This window comes from Salmo salar, chromosome 10 (genome assembly GCF_965601325.2).
Source record: "Salmo salar chromosome 10, fSalSal1, whole genome shotgun sequence".
Classification (NCBI taxonomy): Eukaryota; Metazoa; Chordata; class Actinopteri; order Salmoniformes; family Salmonidae; genus Salmo; species Salmo salar.
Window position 1 is genome coordinate 6,190,035 of NC_138300.1, and position 20,873 is coordinate 6,210,907.

The 20,873-nt window shown below is 39.8% G+C and overlaps 1 protein-coding gene across 1 annotated transcript; it reads left to right on the top strand.

Annotated features, from left to right (window-relative positions):
• Positions 1-1,035: 1,035 nt before the first annotated feature.
• On the top strand, positions 1,036-18,655 carry ctbs (chitobiase, di-N-acetyl-). Its single transcript, NM_001140578.2, has 7 exons — positions 1,036-1,251; positions 8,298-8,436; positions 12,741-12,949; positions 13,978-14,149; positions 14,306-14,403; positions 17,609-17,770; positions 18,080-18,655. Exons 1-7 carry the CDS (start codon positions 1,141-1,143, stop codon positions 18,281-18,283), a joined length of 1,095 nt encoding a protein of 364 aa, NP_001134050.1. The 5' UTR covers positions 1,036-1,140; the 3' UTR covers positions 18,284-18,655.
• Positions 18,656-20,873: the final 2,218 nt, after the last annotated feature.

Consider the following 20,873-nt stretch of genomic DNA (forward strand, 5'->3'; position numbering starts at 1 on the left):
TCGCAAATTCAATAATGAATGATTTGGAAGTAAGCAGTGGCTAACTGCAAGCATTGCAAAGCAATCACTAGCCTGCTATTCAGTGGAGTGGCTGTGTGGTCCCAAGTCTGAGTTTAACGGTCTCTTTTTCAAGCTTAAAATTATACAAATTATTCCAGGCTGTATCACAACCGGCCGTGATTGGGAGTCCCATAGGGTGGCGCACAATTGGTACTGCGTCGTCCGGGTTTGGCCGGGGTAACTGACTTGCCTAGTTAAATAAACGTTAAATAAATAAAAATGTTAAAAAATTCAACATTGGCCAATCTAGCATTATTTCTCCCGTGCTCAAAACAACTGTTAACTCGGAACTGGGAAATCTAACTTCAGTGAGTTTAAAACAACTGTTTTTTTTTTGAGTTCTCAGTTGTCGTGAAAGCACCATAAATCCAGGGAATGCCAGACTGGAACGAGCTGCAAAAAAAACACTCAAACTGGACAGTTTTATCCTCATCTCTTCATTCAAAGACTCAATCATGGACAATCTTACTGACAGTTGTGGCTGCTTCGCGTGATGTATTGTTATCTCTATCTTCTTGTTATCTCTACCTTCTTGCTTTTGTGCTGTTGTCTGTGCCCAATAATGTTTGTACCATGTTCTGTGCTGCTACCATGTTTACATGTGGTGCTGCCATGCTGTGTTGCTGTCTTAGGTCTCTCTTTATGTAGTGTTGTTGTGTCTCTCTTGTCATGATGTGTGTTTTGTCCTGTATTTTAATTTTGAATCCCAGCCTCCATTCCCGCAGGAGGCCTTTTGGTAGGTCGTCATTGTAAATAAGAATTTGTTCTCAACTGACTTGCCTAGCTAACTAAAAGGTTAAATAAAAAATACATAAATAAAATAAAAGCCACGCAAAACGTTCTTGTGTGACAACAGCCCACTTTGGTTGATCCGCCCACTTTCAGAGACACTCCATGTATCATAGCATTTACCCAAGACAAAACTACAAGGCTGTACCTGACGCTACCGTCATGTGATACAAGATATATCACGCTAATCAACGTAAGACCTTCCGTCGAAGAGGTATTGACGAGCAAACTCCCAATATCAAACCAAAAACCAATTTAGTGCGATACCTTACGCAACTATTTTTGTCAACAATGTGGCTGTTTTTGTTTCTGACGCTGGTTAGCGTGTGTTGCAAGGCAGAAGTTTGTCCATGCGAGATCCAGGAACTCTGTCAACAAATCCGCGACGAGAAGGACTTTGAGGTAACGTTAGCATGACCGGTTTAGCAGAAATGTAGCCCGACATGCTCCTGTTAAAACAGGGTAGCATAATAAGTGATGGAACTACTTGAGAGTTTAGGCTGACAGACCCATACAATGTGACACTAAACCATGACATTTGGGTGAATTCGTGGGTGAGTGTTCACTGACAAACTAGGCTAATGGCAAGGCCCCGACATTTTTTAGATGGCCCTTACAAAACATAAAATGGATGGTTGTGTACACATATTTTACTGCAAGTGGTTAAATTGATAGATATTGTGACATGCACCCTAAACGCAAAAAGTGCAGAATAACGGCTGGCTGGAGTGATGGGCCGCATACATTTGTGTAATCGAATATTGCAAGCTCCGCTATTGCTACAATTTGTAATACAAGTAGTAAGTTGTACATATCCTAGTGCTGTTTGTTTGTATCTTAATGCATCTCGGAAATATAGAATTGTAAACACTGATACAATAGGTGGACACGTCAACTATGAATATTGATGATAAATGTAAGTTTACTTTTTTTTGGTAGCTGATTAATAGCCATAGTCACGAGGCACACTTGCTCTCATTCAGTGCTTTATCGTCCTGCCTGACAAATGCATACGTTTGAAAATGTTTTAATGTTGTGGCTAGTGTAACCTGCTCTAAATGGGTTTAGATTTTGGAATTTGATTTTTTTGGGGGTCCAAGGTTACTTGAAGGATGTTGTATCTTTAGCCCTTACTGTTGTAATTAAATCAGGTCCACCACAGATTATTTTTGGGACCACCATGGATTTTGCATCAAATCCAATATGCGTCCCAAATCCAATATGTCTGCAATAAATCAAATTTTATTGGTTGCATACACATATTTAGCAGATGTTAATGCGGGTGTAGGAACACAAGCATTTCGCTATCTCCAACATTGTAGTAATATTTAACAATTCACAAGAATGGAATTAAGAAATATATAATATTAGGACGAGCAATGTCGGAGTCTGGAGTATAAATACAGTATGTAAATGTGATGGGATGTATAGACATTATGGACGCTGTGGATAGAATATTTGGTATATATAGGATAGAATATTGTGTGTGTATATACAGCAATAGTAATCGTTGAAGCTGGAGACTTACATTTCCCTCACTAACTTTAAACATCAGCTATCTGAGCAGCTAACCGATCGCTGCAGCTGTACATAGTCCATCTGTAAATAGCCCACCCAATCTACCTACCTCATCCCCATATTGTTTTTATTTACTTTCTGCTCTTTTGCACACCAGTATCACTACTTACACACCATCATCTACTCATCATCATCTGCTCATCTATCACTCCAGTGTTAATCTGCTAAATTGTAATTACTTTGCTACTATGGCCTATTTATTGCCTTTATTTATTGGAGGCCGGCTAGTGATGGCTATTTAACAGTCTGATGGCATTGAGATAGAAGCTGTTTTTCAGACTCTCGGTCCCAACTTTGATGCACCTGTACTGACCTAGCCTTCTGGATGATAGCGGGGTGAACAGACCGTTGCTCTGGTGGTGTAGATGTTTTGGAGAGCAAGCAGTGTGCCATAATACCATTTGATGGAGGTTAAATCACATGTAAATATACATTTTGTAGATTAGGCATGAGTGAAAAAATGCCTCTACATGAGTGAATAAATGCCCCTAGTGCTGAGTGATTTTGGCTTTTTCGGTTCGATTATATAAAAATGTATCGTGGATTTCGGTTGTAATATATATATTTTTTAAAACCTTAAATGCACAATGTGGGTTGAATGCTGTAACAACAAAGAATAAATCAATTAATAAGAGTCCCATGGTAGTGACTGCCCGTTACTGCTTATCACTTATTAACCATCCTTTTTTCACATTACTTTACTTGAAATATTTCAGTTGTGTATATTACATATGTTTTATTTAATCTCTATAGAGCTGCTACCTATGCTCTCTGACGAAATCACTATTTTAGTAGTTCTTAAAATTAATTAAGCATCATTTGTATTCAGCATTGCTTGGGCCAAGAAACATGAGCAATGGGCATTAGACCGGTGGAAATCTGCCCTTTGGTCTGATGAGTGCAAATACCGGAGTTAGTGTTGTTGAAACTCACATCCATGAGCTACTTGCTATGGGCGTTTTCCGCATCAGATAGAAGTTGGAAAATTGGCTATACCGACTTCAGGCAAGTCCAATGCCGCGTGTGGGGGTTGTAGAGCAAAATGTCTTTCCATAGAGGGGTCATAATACTTTGTAGGTCAAGCCGTTCGAACGCCACAGATGTTTTCGGGAGAAGACCAATTTTCAGGATGTCTCATGGTCTGACACACCGCTCTAGCTCTGCCACCTTTTGCTGCAGATGCGGACAAACAGAGCTCTAGCTCTGCCGCCTTTTTCATTAGATGCGGATTGGCGGATGTGGTGGATTGAGACGCAGGCCATGGAAAAAAACAGATATACTACACTGCATTCGGAAAGTATTCAGACCCCTTCACTTTTTGTTACTTTACAGCCTTGTTCTCAGATTTAGTTTTTTTCTCGCCTCATCAATCTACACACAATACCCCGTAATGACAAAGCAAAAACAGGTTTTTGAAAACGTTTGTTAATAAATGAAGAAAAAAAAAAAACTTTTAAATATGTCGTCAGATCTTTTACTCAGTACTTTGTTTAAGCACCTTTGGCAATGATTACAGCCTCGAGTCTTGGGTCTGACGCTACAAGCATTTTGGTGAGAGAAGGATGGAATTTGTCAAGCAGGATGAAATATCTTGCTGTGCTTTGTAAACAAAGATCAACACTTTTTAAAAAAAATTGTAATTACTGCTCGGCATCAGACTAATTTTGTGATTCAGTTTCACTTCTCCACTCAGATGACAATTCACAAACATTAGGAAATGTAGCTTGCTACACTCTTTCTATGATAAACAGAAATGTTAGCCATGCATAGATTTAGCAAAAAATACCTTGCATTTGCATTGTAAGCTCATTTAGTCTAATTGTGTGGATGGCAGCCAAATAGTGTTTCACTTCTGTTGTCATCTGATGAAAAATGATGCTATTTTCTGCCTAATGTTTTACAGTAATGTATTTTCTGTTAAGAAAAACTTATAGATCACGCTATTGAAGCAAAAATAACACTCTTGACCTTCAATATAAAATGTGACCCCTGTCAATACACAGCTGGGTACACCTTCTCCCACTTTCTCCAATTGTGTTATTTACAAACTAACGTGACTGGCTAAACTGTTCTGGGGAACTATAGTAAGCTTCATAATGTAAAATAATGTGGCAGGTGAAATTAAGAACTGCTTTTTCTTCTAACATGTTGCACTGGTTGACTGCAGGTATTTACTTAAGTAGCTACAAATATTACAATGTATTAAAAAAAACTTTAAGTATACAGTTTCAACTAGAGGTTGACCGACTCTGATTTTTCAATGCCGATACCGATTATTGGTGGCCCAAAAAGGCCGATACCGATTAAACTGCCAATTTATTTTTTTGTAATAATGACAATTACAACAATACTGAATGAACACTTTAACTTAATACATCAATAAAATCAATTTAGCCTCAAATAAATAATGAAACATGTTCAATTTGGTTTAAACAATGCAAAACAAAGTGTTGGAGAAGAAAGTAAAAGTGCAATATGTGCCATGTAAGAAAGCTAATGTTTAAGTGCCTTGCTCAGAACATGGGAACATATGAAAGCTAGTGGTTCCTTTTAACATGAGTCTTCAATATTCCCAGGTAAGAAGTTTTAGGTTGTAGTTATTATAGGACTATTTCTCTCTATACGATTTGTATTTCATATACCTTTGACTATTGGATGTTCTTATAAGCACTTTAGTATTGCCAGTGAAACAGTATAGCTTCCGTCCCTCTCCTCGCTCTTACCCGGGGTACAAACCAGGAACACGTCGACAACAGCCACCCTCGAAGCAGCGTTACCCATGCAGAGGAAGGGAAACAACTACTCCAAGTCTCAGAGCGAGTGACGTTTGAAACGCTATTAGCGTGCACCCGGCTAACTAGCTAGCCATTTCACATCGGTTACACCAGCCTAATCTTGGGAGTTGATAGGCTTGAAGGGGTGGGTATAATTTGTGGAACGTTCCAACAGGAATCTGTTCCAAAAAAACGTAAAGTAAAAGGTTGCCAACCAACAACGCATACAAAGTAGCAACGCATACAAACCTAGCTAACTAGCTGCCGAATAGGCATCAACTCACCACGTAGCTTATTCTTAATGTTTGTCCATAGGCAAACAGACGTGATGACAGACATTTTTTGGAATAAACGTGATGAGTGAAAAACGCAATGAAATAGACCACTCCCTACCCGGTATCTTATTCTGCCGCTATACAACTTTGTATGCGTTGTTTTTTGGAAACCTTGTTATTTACCAAGTTTTTGGAATAGATTCCTGTTGGAACGTTCCACAAATTATACCCACCCAGGTTGAAGTCATAAACAGCGCAATGCTTGAAACACAGTGAAGGGCTGTTTGAATGAATGCTTACGAGCCTGCTGCTGCCTACCACCGCTCAGTCAGACTGCTCTATAAAATCATAGACTTAATTATAATATAATAAACACACAGAAATACGAGCCTTAGGTCATTAATATGGTCGAATCCGGAAACTATCATCTCGAAAACAAACGTTTTTTTCTTTCAGTGACATACGGAACTGTTCCGTATTTTATCTAACGGGTGGCTAAGTCTAAATATTCCTGTTAGGCATTGATGTTTATGGTTAGGTACATTGGTGCAACGACAGTACTTTTTTCGCAAATGCGCTTGTTAAATCAACACCCATTTGTCGAAGTAGGCTGTGATTCAATGAAAATTAACAGGCACCGCATCGATTATATGCAACGCAGGACACGTTAGATAACTACACATGGTTGATGATATTACTAGTTTAACTAGTGATTATGTTACGATTGATCGTTTTTTTTATAAGTCTAATGCTAGCTAGCAACTTACCTTTGCTTCTTGCTGCCCTCGCGTAACAGGTAGTCAGCCTGTTAACCTGTCTGGGAACCTGGGACGTTTGCGTCCCACCCTAGTCAACAGCCAGTGGAATCGCGTCGCTCCAAATACAAATACCTCATAAATGCTATAACTTCAATTTCTCAAACATATTTTACACCATTTTATAGATGCACCTCTCCTGAATTGAACCACGTTGTCCGATTTCAAAAAGGCTTTACAGCAAACGCAAAACATTAGATTATGTTAGGAGAGTACCCAGCCAAAAATAATCACACTGACATTTTCAAAGCAACTAGCATGCATCACAAATACCCAAAACACAGCTAAATGCAGCACTAACCTTTGACAATCTTCATCAGATGACACTCCTAGGACATCATCTTACACAATACATGCATTTGTTGTTCGATAAAGTTCATATTTATATAAAAACAGCATTTTACATCGGCACGTGACGTTCAGAAAATATTTTGCCTCAAATGCTTCCGGTGAATCAGCGCTACAATTTATAAAATTACTATTCGAAAACATTGTTAAAATGTAATATTGTCATTCAAAGAATTATAGATTAACATCTCGTGAATGCAACCGCATTGCCAGATTTAAAAATAACTTTACTGGGAAATCACACTTTGCAATAAACGAGGTGCTATGCTCAGAAAAATAGGCTAGGCGCTAACCTGTATCGCCATCTTGGAACCATCTAAAATCAAATATACTATTGTAAATATTCCCTTACCTTTGATTATCTTCATCAGAAGGCACTTCCAGGAATCCCAGGTCCACAACAAATGTAGTTTTGTTCGAAAAAGTAAATTTATGTCCCAATAACTCCTTTTTGTTAGCGCGTTCCGAAGGCTACTCATAATGTACCTAAGCGCGCGGGACTTGTCATCACGAATGTGCAAAAATATATATTTACGTTCGTTCAAACATGTCAAATGTTGTATAACATAAATCTTTAGGGCCTTTTTCAATCAGAGCTTCAATAATATTCAAGGCGGACGATTGCATCGTCTTACTAAACGTTTCGGAACGAAGGGGTACCCATGGGTGCCCGCGTCATAGTAGTAATGGTCCTCCCCCTATGACCAACTTTCCAGGCCTCTCGTTCGGTCAGTTTTTACCGGAGAAGACTCAAACCACTTTGTAAAGACTGTTGACATCTAGTGGAAGCCTTAGGAAGTGCTAAATTAATCCTAACTCACGGTGTGTTTCATAGGCAAAGTGTTGAAGGTGATTCCACAAATCAGATTTCCACTTCCTGCATGGAATCTTCAGGTTTTGGCCTGCCATATGAGTTCTGTTATACTCACAGACACCATTCAAACAGTTTTAGAAACTTTAGTGTTTTCTAACCAAATCTACTAATTATATGCATATTCTAGTTACTGGGCAGGAGTAGTAACCAGATTAAATCGGGTACGTTTTTTTTATCCGGCCGTGCAAATATTGCCCCCTAGCCCCAACAGGTTCCTTGTGGAGTGCAATGTAAGGCAGGTGGTTAGAGCGTTGGACTGGTAACCGAAGGTTGCAAAAAATAATCGGTAGGCTATCGGTAGAACAAGCTAATCAATTTGTCTGGAGTGACCGCTAGGTAAAAGTTGGTGCATACATGCAGTTTTTATAATGTAATAATTTAGCAGCGTAATCTGAACACGTGTGTAGGCAATAATTGTTATATATTGGTCTTCAAAATATCACAACATAATTCAGTATATTGATTATGAATTTGGGCATTTAAAATCAGTGTTTTGACACTCGGCTATAAATCAAAAATGCATGACGACAGGAAGCAGCAATAATCATTTTTAACTAATGTTTTAGGAATATAAATTGTACTTCTAACATACATTTTTCAACAGGATTCTACTTAATCAGGTAACTACTGAATGAGCCCAAAAACGTGCTATGATTTATTGATTTTGATATTTATGAAGTCGTGAAAATATGTTTGTCTAGCCTAGATTCAGTAAAAGAAAAAGTAGTTGACACGACAAGAGGCTTTAGAGTTCTTCACCTGCCGCTGGTCTCTCTGCTTTCAGGTGTTTGTGTTTGATGTGGGCAAGAAAGCATGGAAGTCATATGATTGGGGAAAAGTGACAACCGTTGCTGCATTTGGGAAATATGATGCTGAACTCATGTGCCACGCCCATTCGAAAGGAGTACGGCTAGTCTTGAAAGGTAAGGTTAGGTATCTCAACCATATGCCAGTGTGCACTTGATCACCTCCATACATGGATTTGAAAGGAAATTACTGGTATTTGTAAAGAACCTATCCCAGGGTTCCTCAACTGGCGGCCCAGTGATTTTTATTTGGTTCCCCAAGTTTTCTGGGCAAATGTTTTTTAAACAATTTTTATTGTTGAACATAATGCAGTGAAAACACCAGAAAATCAGCTCCAATAGATATACAGTGCATTCGGGAAGTATTCAGACCCCTTCCCTTTTTCCACATTTTGTTACCTTTGTTACCACTCAGGGATTTCACCATGAGGCCAATGGCGACTTTAAAACAGCTACAGAGTTGAATGCCTGTGATAGGAGAGAAGTGAGGATGGATCACCAACATTGTAGTTACTCTACAATACTAACCTAAATGACAGAGTGAAAAGAAGGAAGCCTGTACAGAATACATGCATCCTGTTTGCAATAAGGCACTAAAGTAAAACTGGCAAAGAAATGAATGTCTTGAATACAAAGTGTTATGTTTGGGGAAAATAAAACGCATCACTGAATGTACCACTTTTCATATATTCAAACATAGTGGTGGCTGCATCGTGTTATGTGTATGCTTGTCATCGGCAAGGACTAGAGTTTTATAGGATAAAAAGAAACAGAATCGGTCTAAGTGTAAGGATTTAAATATTGCAGTACATCAATACAAAGGAACCAGGGTTTTGGGGTTCTCACAGTATCTTGGTTTATTGACTCATCAGTTTTCATGAACTTTGTTCAGCTTTTTTTTAATGAATAGACATTTTTGAGTTGGTAATAGGTGTAATCACAATACTGTGGGTCGCTTTTACACAAAATAAACGCCTTTTCACAATTCAAAATTGCAACCAAATATATACAATAAAACATACAAATATGCATACTTTTTGTAGCACAGAAAATAGACACCAAGAAAATATTTAAGCAAAATCCTGTACACAGTGTGACTTAACCTATAGAATCCGTTCCGTAAACCATACAAAAAAATATATAAATTTGCTTTAGCAAAAATAACTTCTCTCCTTTACAGACGAAATGTAGAAAATAACTTTATGACAGTAAAATTCCCTCTTTAAGACCTTAATCCACATAAACCAACATTTGTAAATAAAAAAATAAAAAATACTACAAAAAACACTCTTTTTAGACAGTACAGACTTGTCACAGCAAAACAAACTTGTGAGCACAAACTGTCAATGTCACCTCAAGCCCACTTGATCACTCTATGGCTATTAACAATGTCCGTCCTTTAATGAGAATGTAGTGACTAAGAGAAGAACAAACATTAATTTGGGGGCTCCTGAGTGGTGCAGCGGTCTAAGGCACTGCATCTCAAGGTGTCACTACAGTCCCGAGTTCGAATCCAGGCTGTATCACATTCGGCCGTGATTTGGAGTCCCATAGGGCGGCGCACAATTGGCCCAGCGTCGTCCGGGTTTTCCCAGGGTAGGCTGTCATTGTAAATAATAATTTGCTCTTAACTGACTTGCCTAGTTAAATAAAGGTTGTCCCATGACAACTTTAGGGTCTCTTCAAATTGCTGCTAGTATTTAGCTACTGTTTTAGCGTTAGCTAGTATTTTCATGTTACTAGAATTTTCTTCTTAGAATATCAAATCCAGTCCTCTCCAAATAACATTAGTTACAGTACCAATCAAAAGTTTGGACACCTACTCATTCAAGGGTTTTTCTTATTTTTACTATTTTCTACATTGTAGAATAATAGTGAAGACATCAACTATGAAATAACACATGGAATCATGTAGTAACCAAATGTGTAACTTTTGTTTTTTATATTTGAAATTCTTCAAAGTAGCCACCCTTTGCTTTGATGACAGCTGTGGTAGCAATTCTATAGGAAGAGAGAATGCAGATTCTTTCAAACAACACTTTATTATAAGATTTGCAAAAATGGAGAATCAACTATCCATTCAACAGTGCATAGTTGAAAAGCTCAACGAACAGTGCCGGTTCAATGCTTTTATAGAGAAGCACATCCTTTTTGTATACGTGTCAGTCAGCAGATACTGTGTAAAAGGCAATTAGTCTGTGCAGATTTAAGATGGCATGAGGTTGATAGCCCGAGGGCTCAACCGTCTAACTGCATTCACAACAAATACTATCATGTGCTCCTTTCTGCAAGTTTCTGTAGATGGTAAAGCCACGGGATGTCACATGCTGCGGTCGCACACAAACGGACCTTAGCTATACGCCCAGTCTTATTACTAAGTCCCACAAAGACAAGTTTGTATCAGGTTAGAAAAAACACTAACCTATAACAAGACAATTCTTTAAACAGTAAAACATGGGCTAGCATGAATAATTGTAATTTTACACGACACAGCTTTGCACACTCTTGGCATTCTCTCAACCAGCTCCATGAGGTAGTCACCTGGAATGCATTTCAATTAACAGGTGTGCCTTGTGAAGTTAATTTGTGGAATTTATTTTCTTAATGCGTTTGTGCCAATCAGTTGTGTTGTGACTAGGTAGGAGTGGTATACAGAAGATAGCCCTATTTATCAAGTCCATATTATGGCAAGAACAGCTCAAAAAAGCAAAGAGAAATGGCAGTCCATCATTACTATAAGACATGAAGGTCAGTCAATCCGGAAAATTAAGAACTTTGAAAATTTCTTCAACTGCAGTCGCAAAAACCATCAAACGCTGTGATGAAACTCTCATGAGGACCGCCACAGGAATGGAAGACCAAGAGTTACCTCTGCTGCAGAGGATAAGTTCATTAGTTAACTGCACCGCAGATTGCAGCCTGAGTAAATGCTTCAGAGTTCAAGTAATAGACACATCTCAACATCAACTGTTCAGAGGACACTGCGTGAATCAGGCCTTCATGGTCAAAACCACTACCAGAAGGACACCAATAATAATAAGAAACTTGCTTGGTCCAAGAAACATGAGCAATGGACATTAAACCGGTGAAAATCTGTCCTTTGGTCTGATGAGTCCAAATTTGAGATTTTTGGTTCCAACCATTGTCTTTGTGACGGAGAGTAGGTGAACGGATTATCTCCGGATTTGTGGTTCCCACCGTGAAGCATGGAGGAGGTGGTGTGGGGGTGTACCTCCATTTTGTTCGCGCGTTCACATCACTAATCCAAAGGCATAATGCGTAAGCGCAAAACCCGAGACAAAAAGTAAAATAGTTCCATTACCGTTCGTAGAAACATGTCAAACGATGTTGACAATCAATCCTTAGGGTTTTTAACATAAATCTTCAATAATATTCTAACTGGACAATAGCCTATTCATTACAGAGGAAAAAGAAGGAACGGCGTGCCTGTGTGCCAGCGCAGTAAACAACTCGTTGGTCTCGGGCTTGAGACAGCTCTTATTCTCTCCCCAGTAACAGTAGAAGCATGAAACAAGGTTCTAAAGACTGTTGACATCTAGTGGAAGCCTTAGGAAGTGCAAAATGACCCCACAGACACTGTAGTTTGGAAAGGCAATCAATTGAAAAACTACAAACCACTTCCTGGTTGGATTTTATTCTCAGGTTTTTGCCTGCCATATGAGTTCTGTTATACTCAGACATCATTCAAACAGTTTTAGAAACTTCAGAGTGTTTTCTATCCAAATCTATTAATAATATGCATATCCTACCTTCTGGGCCCGAGTAGCAGGCAGTTTCATTTAGGCACGTTATTCATCTGAATTTCCGAATACTGCCCCCTGTCACCAAGAAGTTAACACCTTTTTTGGTTACTACATGATTCCATATGTGTTATTTCATAGTGTTGTCTTCACTATTATTCTACAATGTAAAATATAGAAAAACTTGAATTAGTAGGTGTGTCCAAACTTATGACTGGTTCTGTACATTCTACACGATTCTGTACTTCCAACTTTGTGGCAACAGTTTGGGGGAAGGCCCTTTCCTGTTTTAGCATGACAATTCCCCTGTGCACAAAGCGAGTTCCATACAGGAATGGTTTGTTGAGACTGGCCTGCACAGAGCCCTGACCTTAACTCCATCGAACACCTTTGGGATGAATTGGAATGCCTTCTGCGAGCCAGGCCTAATCAGAATTGAGTGATATCCCTCAACTACAAGGTCAAAATTGGCCATATTGAAAAAAAGTATTAGAAAAAAAATAGCTTCTTGGTATACAGTCATTTGGAACATTGCGGTAAAATTGACAATTTGAATTAATCAAAATATTTCTATATATCGCCTAGCCTTAGATGAGCCCTCCATGTGCATTAATGTTGAATGCATTTGTCAGTGTTGTACATTTTTTTTTTTTACTGTAGGTGATGTGTCCATCCTTGAAATGGTGGACCCTGCCAACAGGACAGCATGGATCACAAGCAAAGTGGATTTGGCCAAGAGGCAGTTTATGGATGGCATCAACATAGACATTGAGCAAGAGGTGGCCGACTCCTCCCCAGAGTATTACACCTTGACAGCACTCGTCAAAGAGACCACTGAGGCCTTTCATAGAGAGATCCCAGGTTCCCAGGTGAATACAATAGTGTATCCTAGTCATACCAGACCAATAACTTGGCGTGTAGGCTAATTACGCTCCGATTCAACAATGAAAGCAGGTCACATTCACAATTTTGGTTAGAAGTAAATTGATTAATCCAACCTTACAATCTGCGTACCTAAGCTTTTTAGGTGTCACAACTGACAACACTCATCAGGCACCAAACAGAAGAAAATGAACTGAAATGAAACTGTCCATTTAAGAAACACTTGTTTTCGTTTTACTACGATGTGCCCTAATGCAGGGGTTTTCAAACCTCTCCTTGGGGACCCACAGTCATTCCATGTATTTGAACTATTCCAGAGCTAGCACATCTGATTCAACTTGTCAACTAATTATCAAACCTTTGATTAGGTTTATCAGATGAGCTAGTTCAGGGCTACAACAATAGTGTGGATTGTCTGGGGGTCCCAGAGGAGATATTTGAAAACCACTGCCCTAATGAATAGGACCCAGCTTCCTCCTTGTCCTTAACTTACCCTCTTCTCCTGACTCGTTCTCAGGTGTCATTTGATGTTGCCTGGCTAATTACGCTCCGATTCAACAATGAAAGCAGGTCACATTCACAATTTTGGTTAGAAGTAAATTGATTAATCCAACCTTACAATCTGCGTACCTAAGCTTTTTAGGTGTCACAACTGACAACACTCATCAGGCACCAAACAGAAGAAAATGAACTGAAATGAAACTGTCCATTTAAGAAACACTTGTTTTCGTTTTACTACGATGTGCCCTAATGCAGGGGTTTTCAAACCTCTCCTTGGGGACCCACAGTCATTCCATGTATTTGAACTATTCCAGAGCTAGCACATCTGATTCAACTTGTCAACTAATTATCAAACCTTTGATTAGGTTTATCAGATGAGCTAGTTCAGGGCTACAACAATAGTGTGGATTGTCTGGGGGTCCCAGAGGAGATATTTGAAAACCACTGCCCTAATGAATAGGACCCAGCTTCCTCCTTGTCCTTAACTTACCCTCTTCTCCTGACTCGTTCTCAGGTGTCATTTGATGTTGCCTGGTCGCCCAAGTGTATAGACAGGCGCTGCTACGACTACGCCGCCATTGCCGAGTCCTGCGACCTGCTATTTGTGATGTCCTATGACGAGCAGAGTCAAATATGGGGCGATTGTGTTGCGATGGCAAATGCTCCATTCAATCAGACACAGTCAGGTAAGTAATTTGTGGAGGACCTCTAGAAGCCCAAACCAGAAGCCATTTTATTGCAGTTATTTGACTTGAAGCTAAAAACTACAGATCCCTAGCCACTACTTGTCATGCTGAACAGACTAATCCTAACCTCCTATGGCCTTCTGTCTTTTATTCCAGCGTATGACCAATATTTGGCGATGAAGATAGATCCAAAGAAGCTTGTGATGGGAGTACCATGGTATGGCTATGATTACCCTTGTCTCGACTTCTCCCAGGTGAATACTCCAAAATTGAACTTCTCAACTCTACTGGAGTGTATGCCTTGCTAGATTATGCTATCTATGTTTCCCTCTACTGTGGGAATTATGATCAAATCAACATATTAGCCCCTTTCAATGCAAAATACCGTAACAAATCTAACTATGCAAGACAGTATGTGATTTGGTTTCGTCTGAGGATGCTATTGCATTCACAGGCACGAGCGATCGCAAGTAGATGAGCTTGTTTTTGAGATCAGAGCCTCATGTAGCCACGTGTGCACATTTGTTCATATTCTTTGCTTGTTAGTGAGGTTATTAGCCCAGTTATAGCTTATTTCTGGTCAGCAATGGGGAGTGATTGCTTCCTACAAGAGCACAAAACATGTACATTTCTAGCCATCTTTGGAAATCGAGTCAGGTAAATAGCTTTGTTATGTCTTAGAGGCAGTGTTATATTTTGAGACAAACTTGAATAATCTAAGAAGCCGATAGGTAGAGGGTAGCATACAATTTGTCAGGATGTTCTCTAAAGTCTCATGGATTGTAGGCCTACATTGAACACATTGGATGCTACTGTAGGCTGTATCATAGAACAGCTATTTCAATAGCTATTTCAATGTTAAAATGTTACAGGATGCAATTTCTCTGTTTTTGATGTTAGGCCACTCTGGTAGGCCTACATTATGATCAAATAGCCACAGTAGCCTACTTGGCCACTGTTAAAACGTTTAACTTAAAGCAGCGTTCACAGTAAACGCATGCCAGAAGTTGCACAGAATGCACTTTCAAGTTTGCGCTTAGTGCCCTCAAAGTATTTACATCCCTTGGCTTTTTCCACATTTTGTTACAGCCTGAATTTAAAAAGAATTACATTTAGATTTTTTTTTCATTGGCTACATACAATACCGCTTAATGTCAAAGTTGAATTAGTGCATTCAGAAAGTATTCAGACCCCTTCCCCTTTTCCACATTGTTAGGTTACAGCCTTATTCTAAAATTGATTAAATAAACAAAATCCCTCAATCTTTGAGACATGAAATTGAGCTCCAGTGCATCCTGTTTCCATTGATCATCCTTGATGTTTTTACAACTTGATTGGTGTCCACCTGTGGTAAATTCAATTGATTGGACATGATTTGGAAAGGCACTCACCTGTCTATCATTCTTAAATGGAAGAAGTTTTGGAACCACCAAGCCTCTTCCTAGAGCTGGCCACCAGGCCAAACTGAGCAGTCGGGGGAGCTGGTTACTCTGACAGAGCTCCAGAGTTCCTCTGTGGAGATGGTTGTCCTTCTGGAAGGTTCTCCCATCTCTGCAGCACTCCACCAATCAGGCCTTTATGGTAGTGGCCAGACAGAAGCCACTCCTCAGTAAAATGCACATGACAGTCCCCTTGGAGTTTGCCAAAAGGCTCCCACAGGACTCTGTGGGACCATGAGAAACATTCTCTGGTTTGATGAAACCAAGATTGAACCCTTCTAACCTGAAAGAAACCTGGCACCATCCCTACGGTGATGCATGTTGGTGGCATTATCATGCTGTAGGGATGTTTTTCAGCGGCGGGACTGGGAGACTAGTCAGGATCGAGGGAAAGAGGAACGGAGCAAAGTACAGAGTGATCCTTGATGAAAACCTGCTCCAGACCGCTCAGGGCCTCCGGCTGGGGCGAATGTTCACCTTCCAACAGGACAATGACCCTAAGCACACAACCTGACAGAGCTTGAGAGGATCTGCAGACAAGCATGGGAGAAACTCCCCAAATACAGGTGTGCCAAGCTTGCAGCACCATACCTAATGAGACTCGAGTCTGTAATCGCTGCCAAAGGGGTTTCAACAAAGTACTGAGTAAAGGGTCTGAATATTTATTTGTAATACATTTTCTAAAAACCTGTTTTTGTTGTCATTATGGGATATTGTGTGTAGATTGATGGAAAAAAACTATCGATTTTAGAATGTAACGTGACGAAGTGGAAAAAGTCAAGGGGTCTGAATATTTTCCGAACGCACTGTATGTTCGAGAGTAAAAATTGTCTTAACAAGTCACATTGCATTTCAAACACGGATTCAACCACAAATACCAGGGAGGTTTTCCAATTCCTCGCAAAGAAGGGTACCTATTGGTAGATGGGTAAAACAAAAAAGATAAAACTAAAAAAAGTCCTTTTAAGCATTGTGAAGTTATTAATAACGCTTTGGATGGTTTATTAATACATCCACAGTTGCTGGAGAGCAATGAAACCACACAGGGTTTCCAACAGAGTTTTTTTTAATGGCTGTAATAGGAGAACTTAGGATGGATCAACAGTGTTGTAGTTACTCACTCCATAATACTAACCTCATTGACAGAGTGAAAAGGAAGCATGTACAGAAGAAATATATTCAAAAATATGCATCCTGTTTCCAGTAAGGCACTACCATAAAACTGCAAATAATGTTCTTAACAAATTAACTTTGTACTGGATACAAAGCATTATGTTTAGGGCAAATCCAACACACTATATACATCACGGAGTAACACTCATCATATTTTCAAGAATGGTGGTGGCTGCATGTTATGGGTATGCTTTATCTTGTTTTTCACAGTAGAGCTAAGCACAGGCAAAATCCTAGAGGAAAACCTGGTTCAGTCTGCTTTCCTAGGAGCTCAGATGCAATAATTTAATGTCCAATGTTTTGATAGACAAGCTGTCTTCATCAGGGTATATCAATCTGCTTTCTGACACTGGGAGACAAATTCACCTTTCAGCAGGACAATAACCTTACCAATCTGCTTACCAAGACTACATTGAATGTTCCTGAGTGACCTGGTTGCAGTTTTGACCTAAATTTATGGCACGACTTAAATGGCTGTCTAGCAATAATCAACAACCAATTTTGGCAGCGTATTTTAAAAACAATGTGCAAATATTGTGCAATCCAGACTTACTCAAAGACTCACAGCTGTAAACACTGCCAAAGGTGATTCTAACATGTATTGACTCGGGGTTGAATACTTATCTAATCAAGATATATCTTTTCTTTTTTTTCACTTTGACATAGTATTTTGTGTAGATCGTTGACAAAAAAATGAATATTCTATGAATTTTAATCCCATTTTGTAACAACAGAATGTTGGAAAAAGTCAAGGGGTGTGAATACTTTCTGTAGCAGGCACTGTAGCAGAAAAAAATGAGAACATCATCCTGCTGTCTCAACTATGTGTGTCTTTTTCTTTAATTAGGAAGGGGTGTGCTCCTTAGCCAAGGTTCCGTTCCGGGGTGCACCTTGTAGCGATGCAGCTGGCCGTCAGATCCCTTACAGCTTTATGATGAAACAGATCAATGGCTCTCTGTCTGGCAGGCTGTGGGACGAGGTCCAGCTGGCTCCCTACTACAACTACAAGGTATGGAGACACATTGTATAGAAAGTTTGTTGAACAAGTAGCCTAAGACCATTTGTCTGGGCTGCTGGTGACAAATGACAACTCAACACAAGCCGCAGCCATTTTGGGGAAAAGGCTATTTGACTGCAGTGCTGCTAGATTGAACTAACACAGTCACCTCACAACAAATCACTTCCTCCAAATCCAATAAAACACTCTGGCTCAAGTTGCACTCTTGCCAAGGCTGCATTATCCTCCTTGCTCCTAAAGAGGGTGCCATTGTCGCTGTTGGCCCATAACAGAGTTTGTGAACTGAACTATCATCCGCAGGACCAAAAGGGACAGATCCATCAGGTGTGGTACGACGACCCAGAAAGCATTGCCCTGAAGGTGGCATATGTACGAGAGCTGGGCCTGAAGGGCACGGGAATGTGGTGCGGCAACCTCCTGGACTACAGCAACAACCCGGTTGCCCAGGAACAGAGTCGAGACATGTGGAACGCCCTCATGGGTTGCCAAGACGCTCAGTGCTGAGAAGACTGCCTTTCCACTGGATCCTAACAGCTATTTGTTGCTAGTCAATAGATGCTTTTGTCCGAGGATAGAAGTGGGACACAGGAACCGTAACGTGTCTTCCTCTTGAGCTCAGGGATGTGTACTTCTATTTCATTAGTCGTTTTTTTTATTGCAATTGTAAAAACATGAGCCACTTTAAGAGGGGGGATATGTTTTGTACAAAGAATCATGCCATCACAGATGCACTCAAAATGGTTGATTGTCAAACACAGCATTGTGCCACTGTCTGAATCTTACAGAACAAATTTGGCTTTGCCGTATAAGTGCTTTATAAATATTGTGAAATGCATATGCCAGTGGATTTTTTTTAAAACACAAATAACTCCTACCAACAACACTTAACTGTTGTACTTGTCTTTTCTTTTAATCTCACGAACACTGATTTTGCAGATCGTTGTTTTGCTTGCAATGATTGGGATATGTGGTTGTTTTACCTACTTTAGGTGAATGCAGTCACTTTCAATAAGAGCTGCTAAGATTAAAATATGATGTAAATGTTTACGCTTCAGAAAGTCAATCCTAAAACCGCTGTGACTGTTAAGTTCATGTTTTAAGTATCCCTATATTTCTGTTATTACGGGGCTATCGCTCAGTCAAGAGTGCGCCTGCGCAGGAAGTCTGGTCGTTGATGGACCTAGCCTAGAGTGCAATGGCTACCTTGTGGTGTGTTCATACGGTATAGTAAACTTTGTTAAACTGGAACCTTGTCGTTGTGTCATTTAGAGTTAACATTGGTAGCAGAGGATGGCTAATAGCTACAATGTGCCACCTCGCTTCGACTAGAAGAAGTCGTACGAAAGTTGGAAAAATGAACTTGGAATCTGGACACGGGTTACTAATCTGGACGTGAAAAAGCAAGCACTTGCGGTGGTATTATCACTTGAGAGAAGAGCGAGAGATACAGCACTGGAAATATCCGTTGAGGATTTGAACAATGATGATGGTATGGGAACTTTGATCAGAGCACTGGATTCTGCATTTCTTAAAGAAGAGAAAGACAGTGCCTATGAGGCATATTCAAACTTTGACAGTGTTACGAGAGAGATTTCGGTTGCAATGACGGACTACATCATTGATTTCGAACAGAGGTACAAGAGGATGCGCAAGTATGACATGCTTCTCCCGGATGCAGTGTTAACTTTCAAGTTGCTAGATACTGCCTGTCTAGATAGTAGGGAGAAACAGTTGGCTTTGACTGCTTGTACTGTACTGACTTTTGCATCAATGAAGTTGGCACAAAAAATTATTTTCGGTGAAAAGACGTCTGTCGCGCCGTTAACAGATGGAATGCAAGTGAGTGACACAGCATATTACACTGAGCAGCAGAGAAAAGCTGCCAAAAAGTCGCATTCTCAAGACAACCAGAAGAGGGCACCATTTCCCTGCACAAATCCACTGGACAAATATGGAAGGAGATCAAAATGTGCTATTTGTCAAAGCACTTACCATTGGGTTAAAGACTCCTCATAAAAATGAACAAGTTAAACTAACAGAGGAAAATGTAAACACAGAGAGAGAGCAGTGTAACATTACACTGTTTTCAAATGAATCTGCTTCTGATACTGAGATTTTTATAGTTGAATCCTTAGGATCTGCTGTGATTGATACTGCATGTACACGGACAGTGTGTGGTGCAAAATGGCTTGATAGCTATGTCAGTGAACTAAATATGAAAGAAGTACAAAATATGATTGACACACCAAGCAACAGAGCTTTCAAATTTGGAGATGGGAGAATTGTCCATTCTACCAAGCGAGTCAAGATACCAGCAAAAATTGGTCAGACTAAGTAAGTGTCACATTGAAACAGAGGTGGTCCTACTATTAAGCAAAGCTTCCCTCAAGAAGGCAGGGGCTGTACTAGACATAAGAAATGACAAGGCAGTAATGTTTAAACAACCAGTGACTCTTGAACTTACTACCTCAGGCCACTATTGTGTGAACATTTTAGACAGACATCACACAGTCCATGCAAAAATGAGATTCTGACAGTCACTGAGAACATGAACACAAAAGAAAAACACAAAGTATTGTTAAAGCTTCACAAACAGTTTGGACATGCTACAGTTGACAGACTTCAGAAGTTACTCAGCAGTTCAGGGAATAATGATGATGAGAGTATTTCCATTCTATAGCAGATAGTTAACAGTTGTGAGACATGTCAAAAATACAGTAAACCTAAGCCCAAACCAGCTGTTGGTTTGCCACTAGCTTCCAAATACAATGAAACAGTGGCTGTAGATCTACATGAGTTAGCACCAAGTGTGTGGTACCTTCACATAATTGACCACTTCACACACTTTAGTGCTCGAAGCATTGTGAATACAAAGAAACCCAGTGACATCGTCAAGCACTAAATTAATTCCTGGGTAAGTGTGCATGGCCCGCCCCAGAAATTGTACAGTGACAATGGCGGAGAATTCAATAATAATGAAATAAGAGAAATGGCAGAGAACTTCAACATGGAAGTAAAGACAACTGCTGCATACAGTCCATGGAGCAATGGACTTCTGGAGAGACACAATCAAACATTCACAGAGATCATGCTG

Coding starts and splice junctions, on each gene's coding strand:
- ctbs (NM_001140578.2), top strand. CDS start 1,141: ATGTGGCTGTTTTTGTTTCTGACGCTGGTTAGCGTGTGTTGCAAGGCA. Junction 8,437..12,740: donor AGTACGGCTAGTCTTGAAAG/GTAAGGTTAGGT, acceptor TTTTTACTGTAG/GTGATGTGTCCATCCTTGAA. Junction 12,950..13,977: donor GAGAGATCCCAGGTTCCCAG/GTGAATACAATA, acceptor ACTCGTTCTCAG/GTGTCATTTGATGTTGCCTG.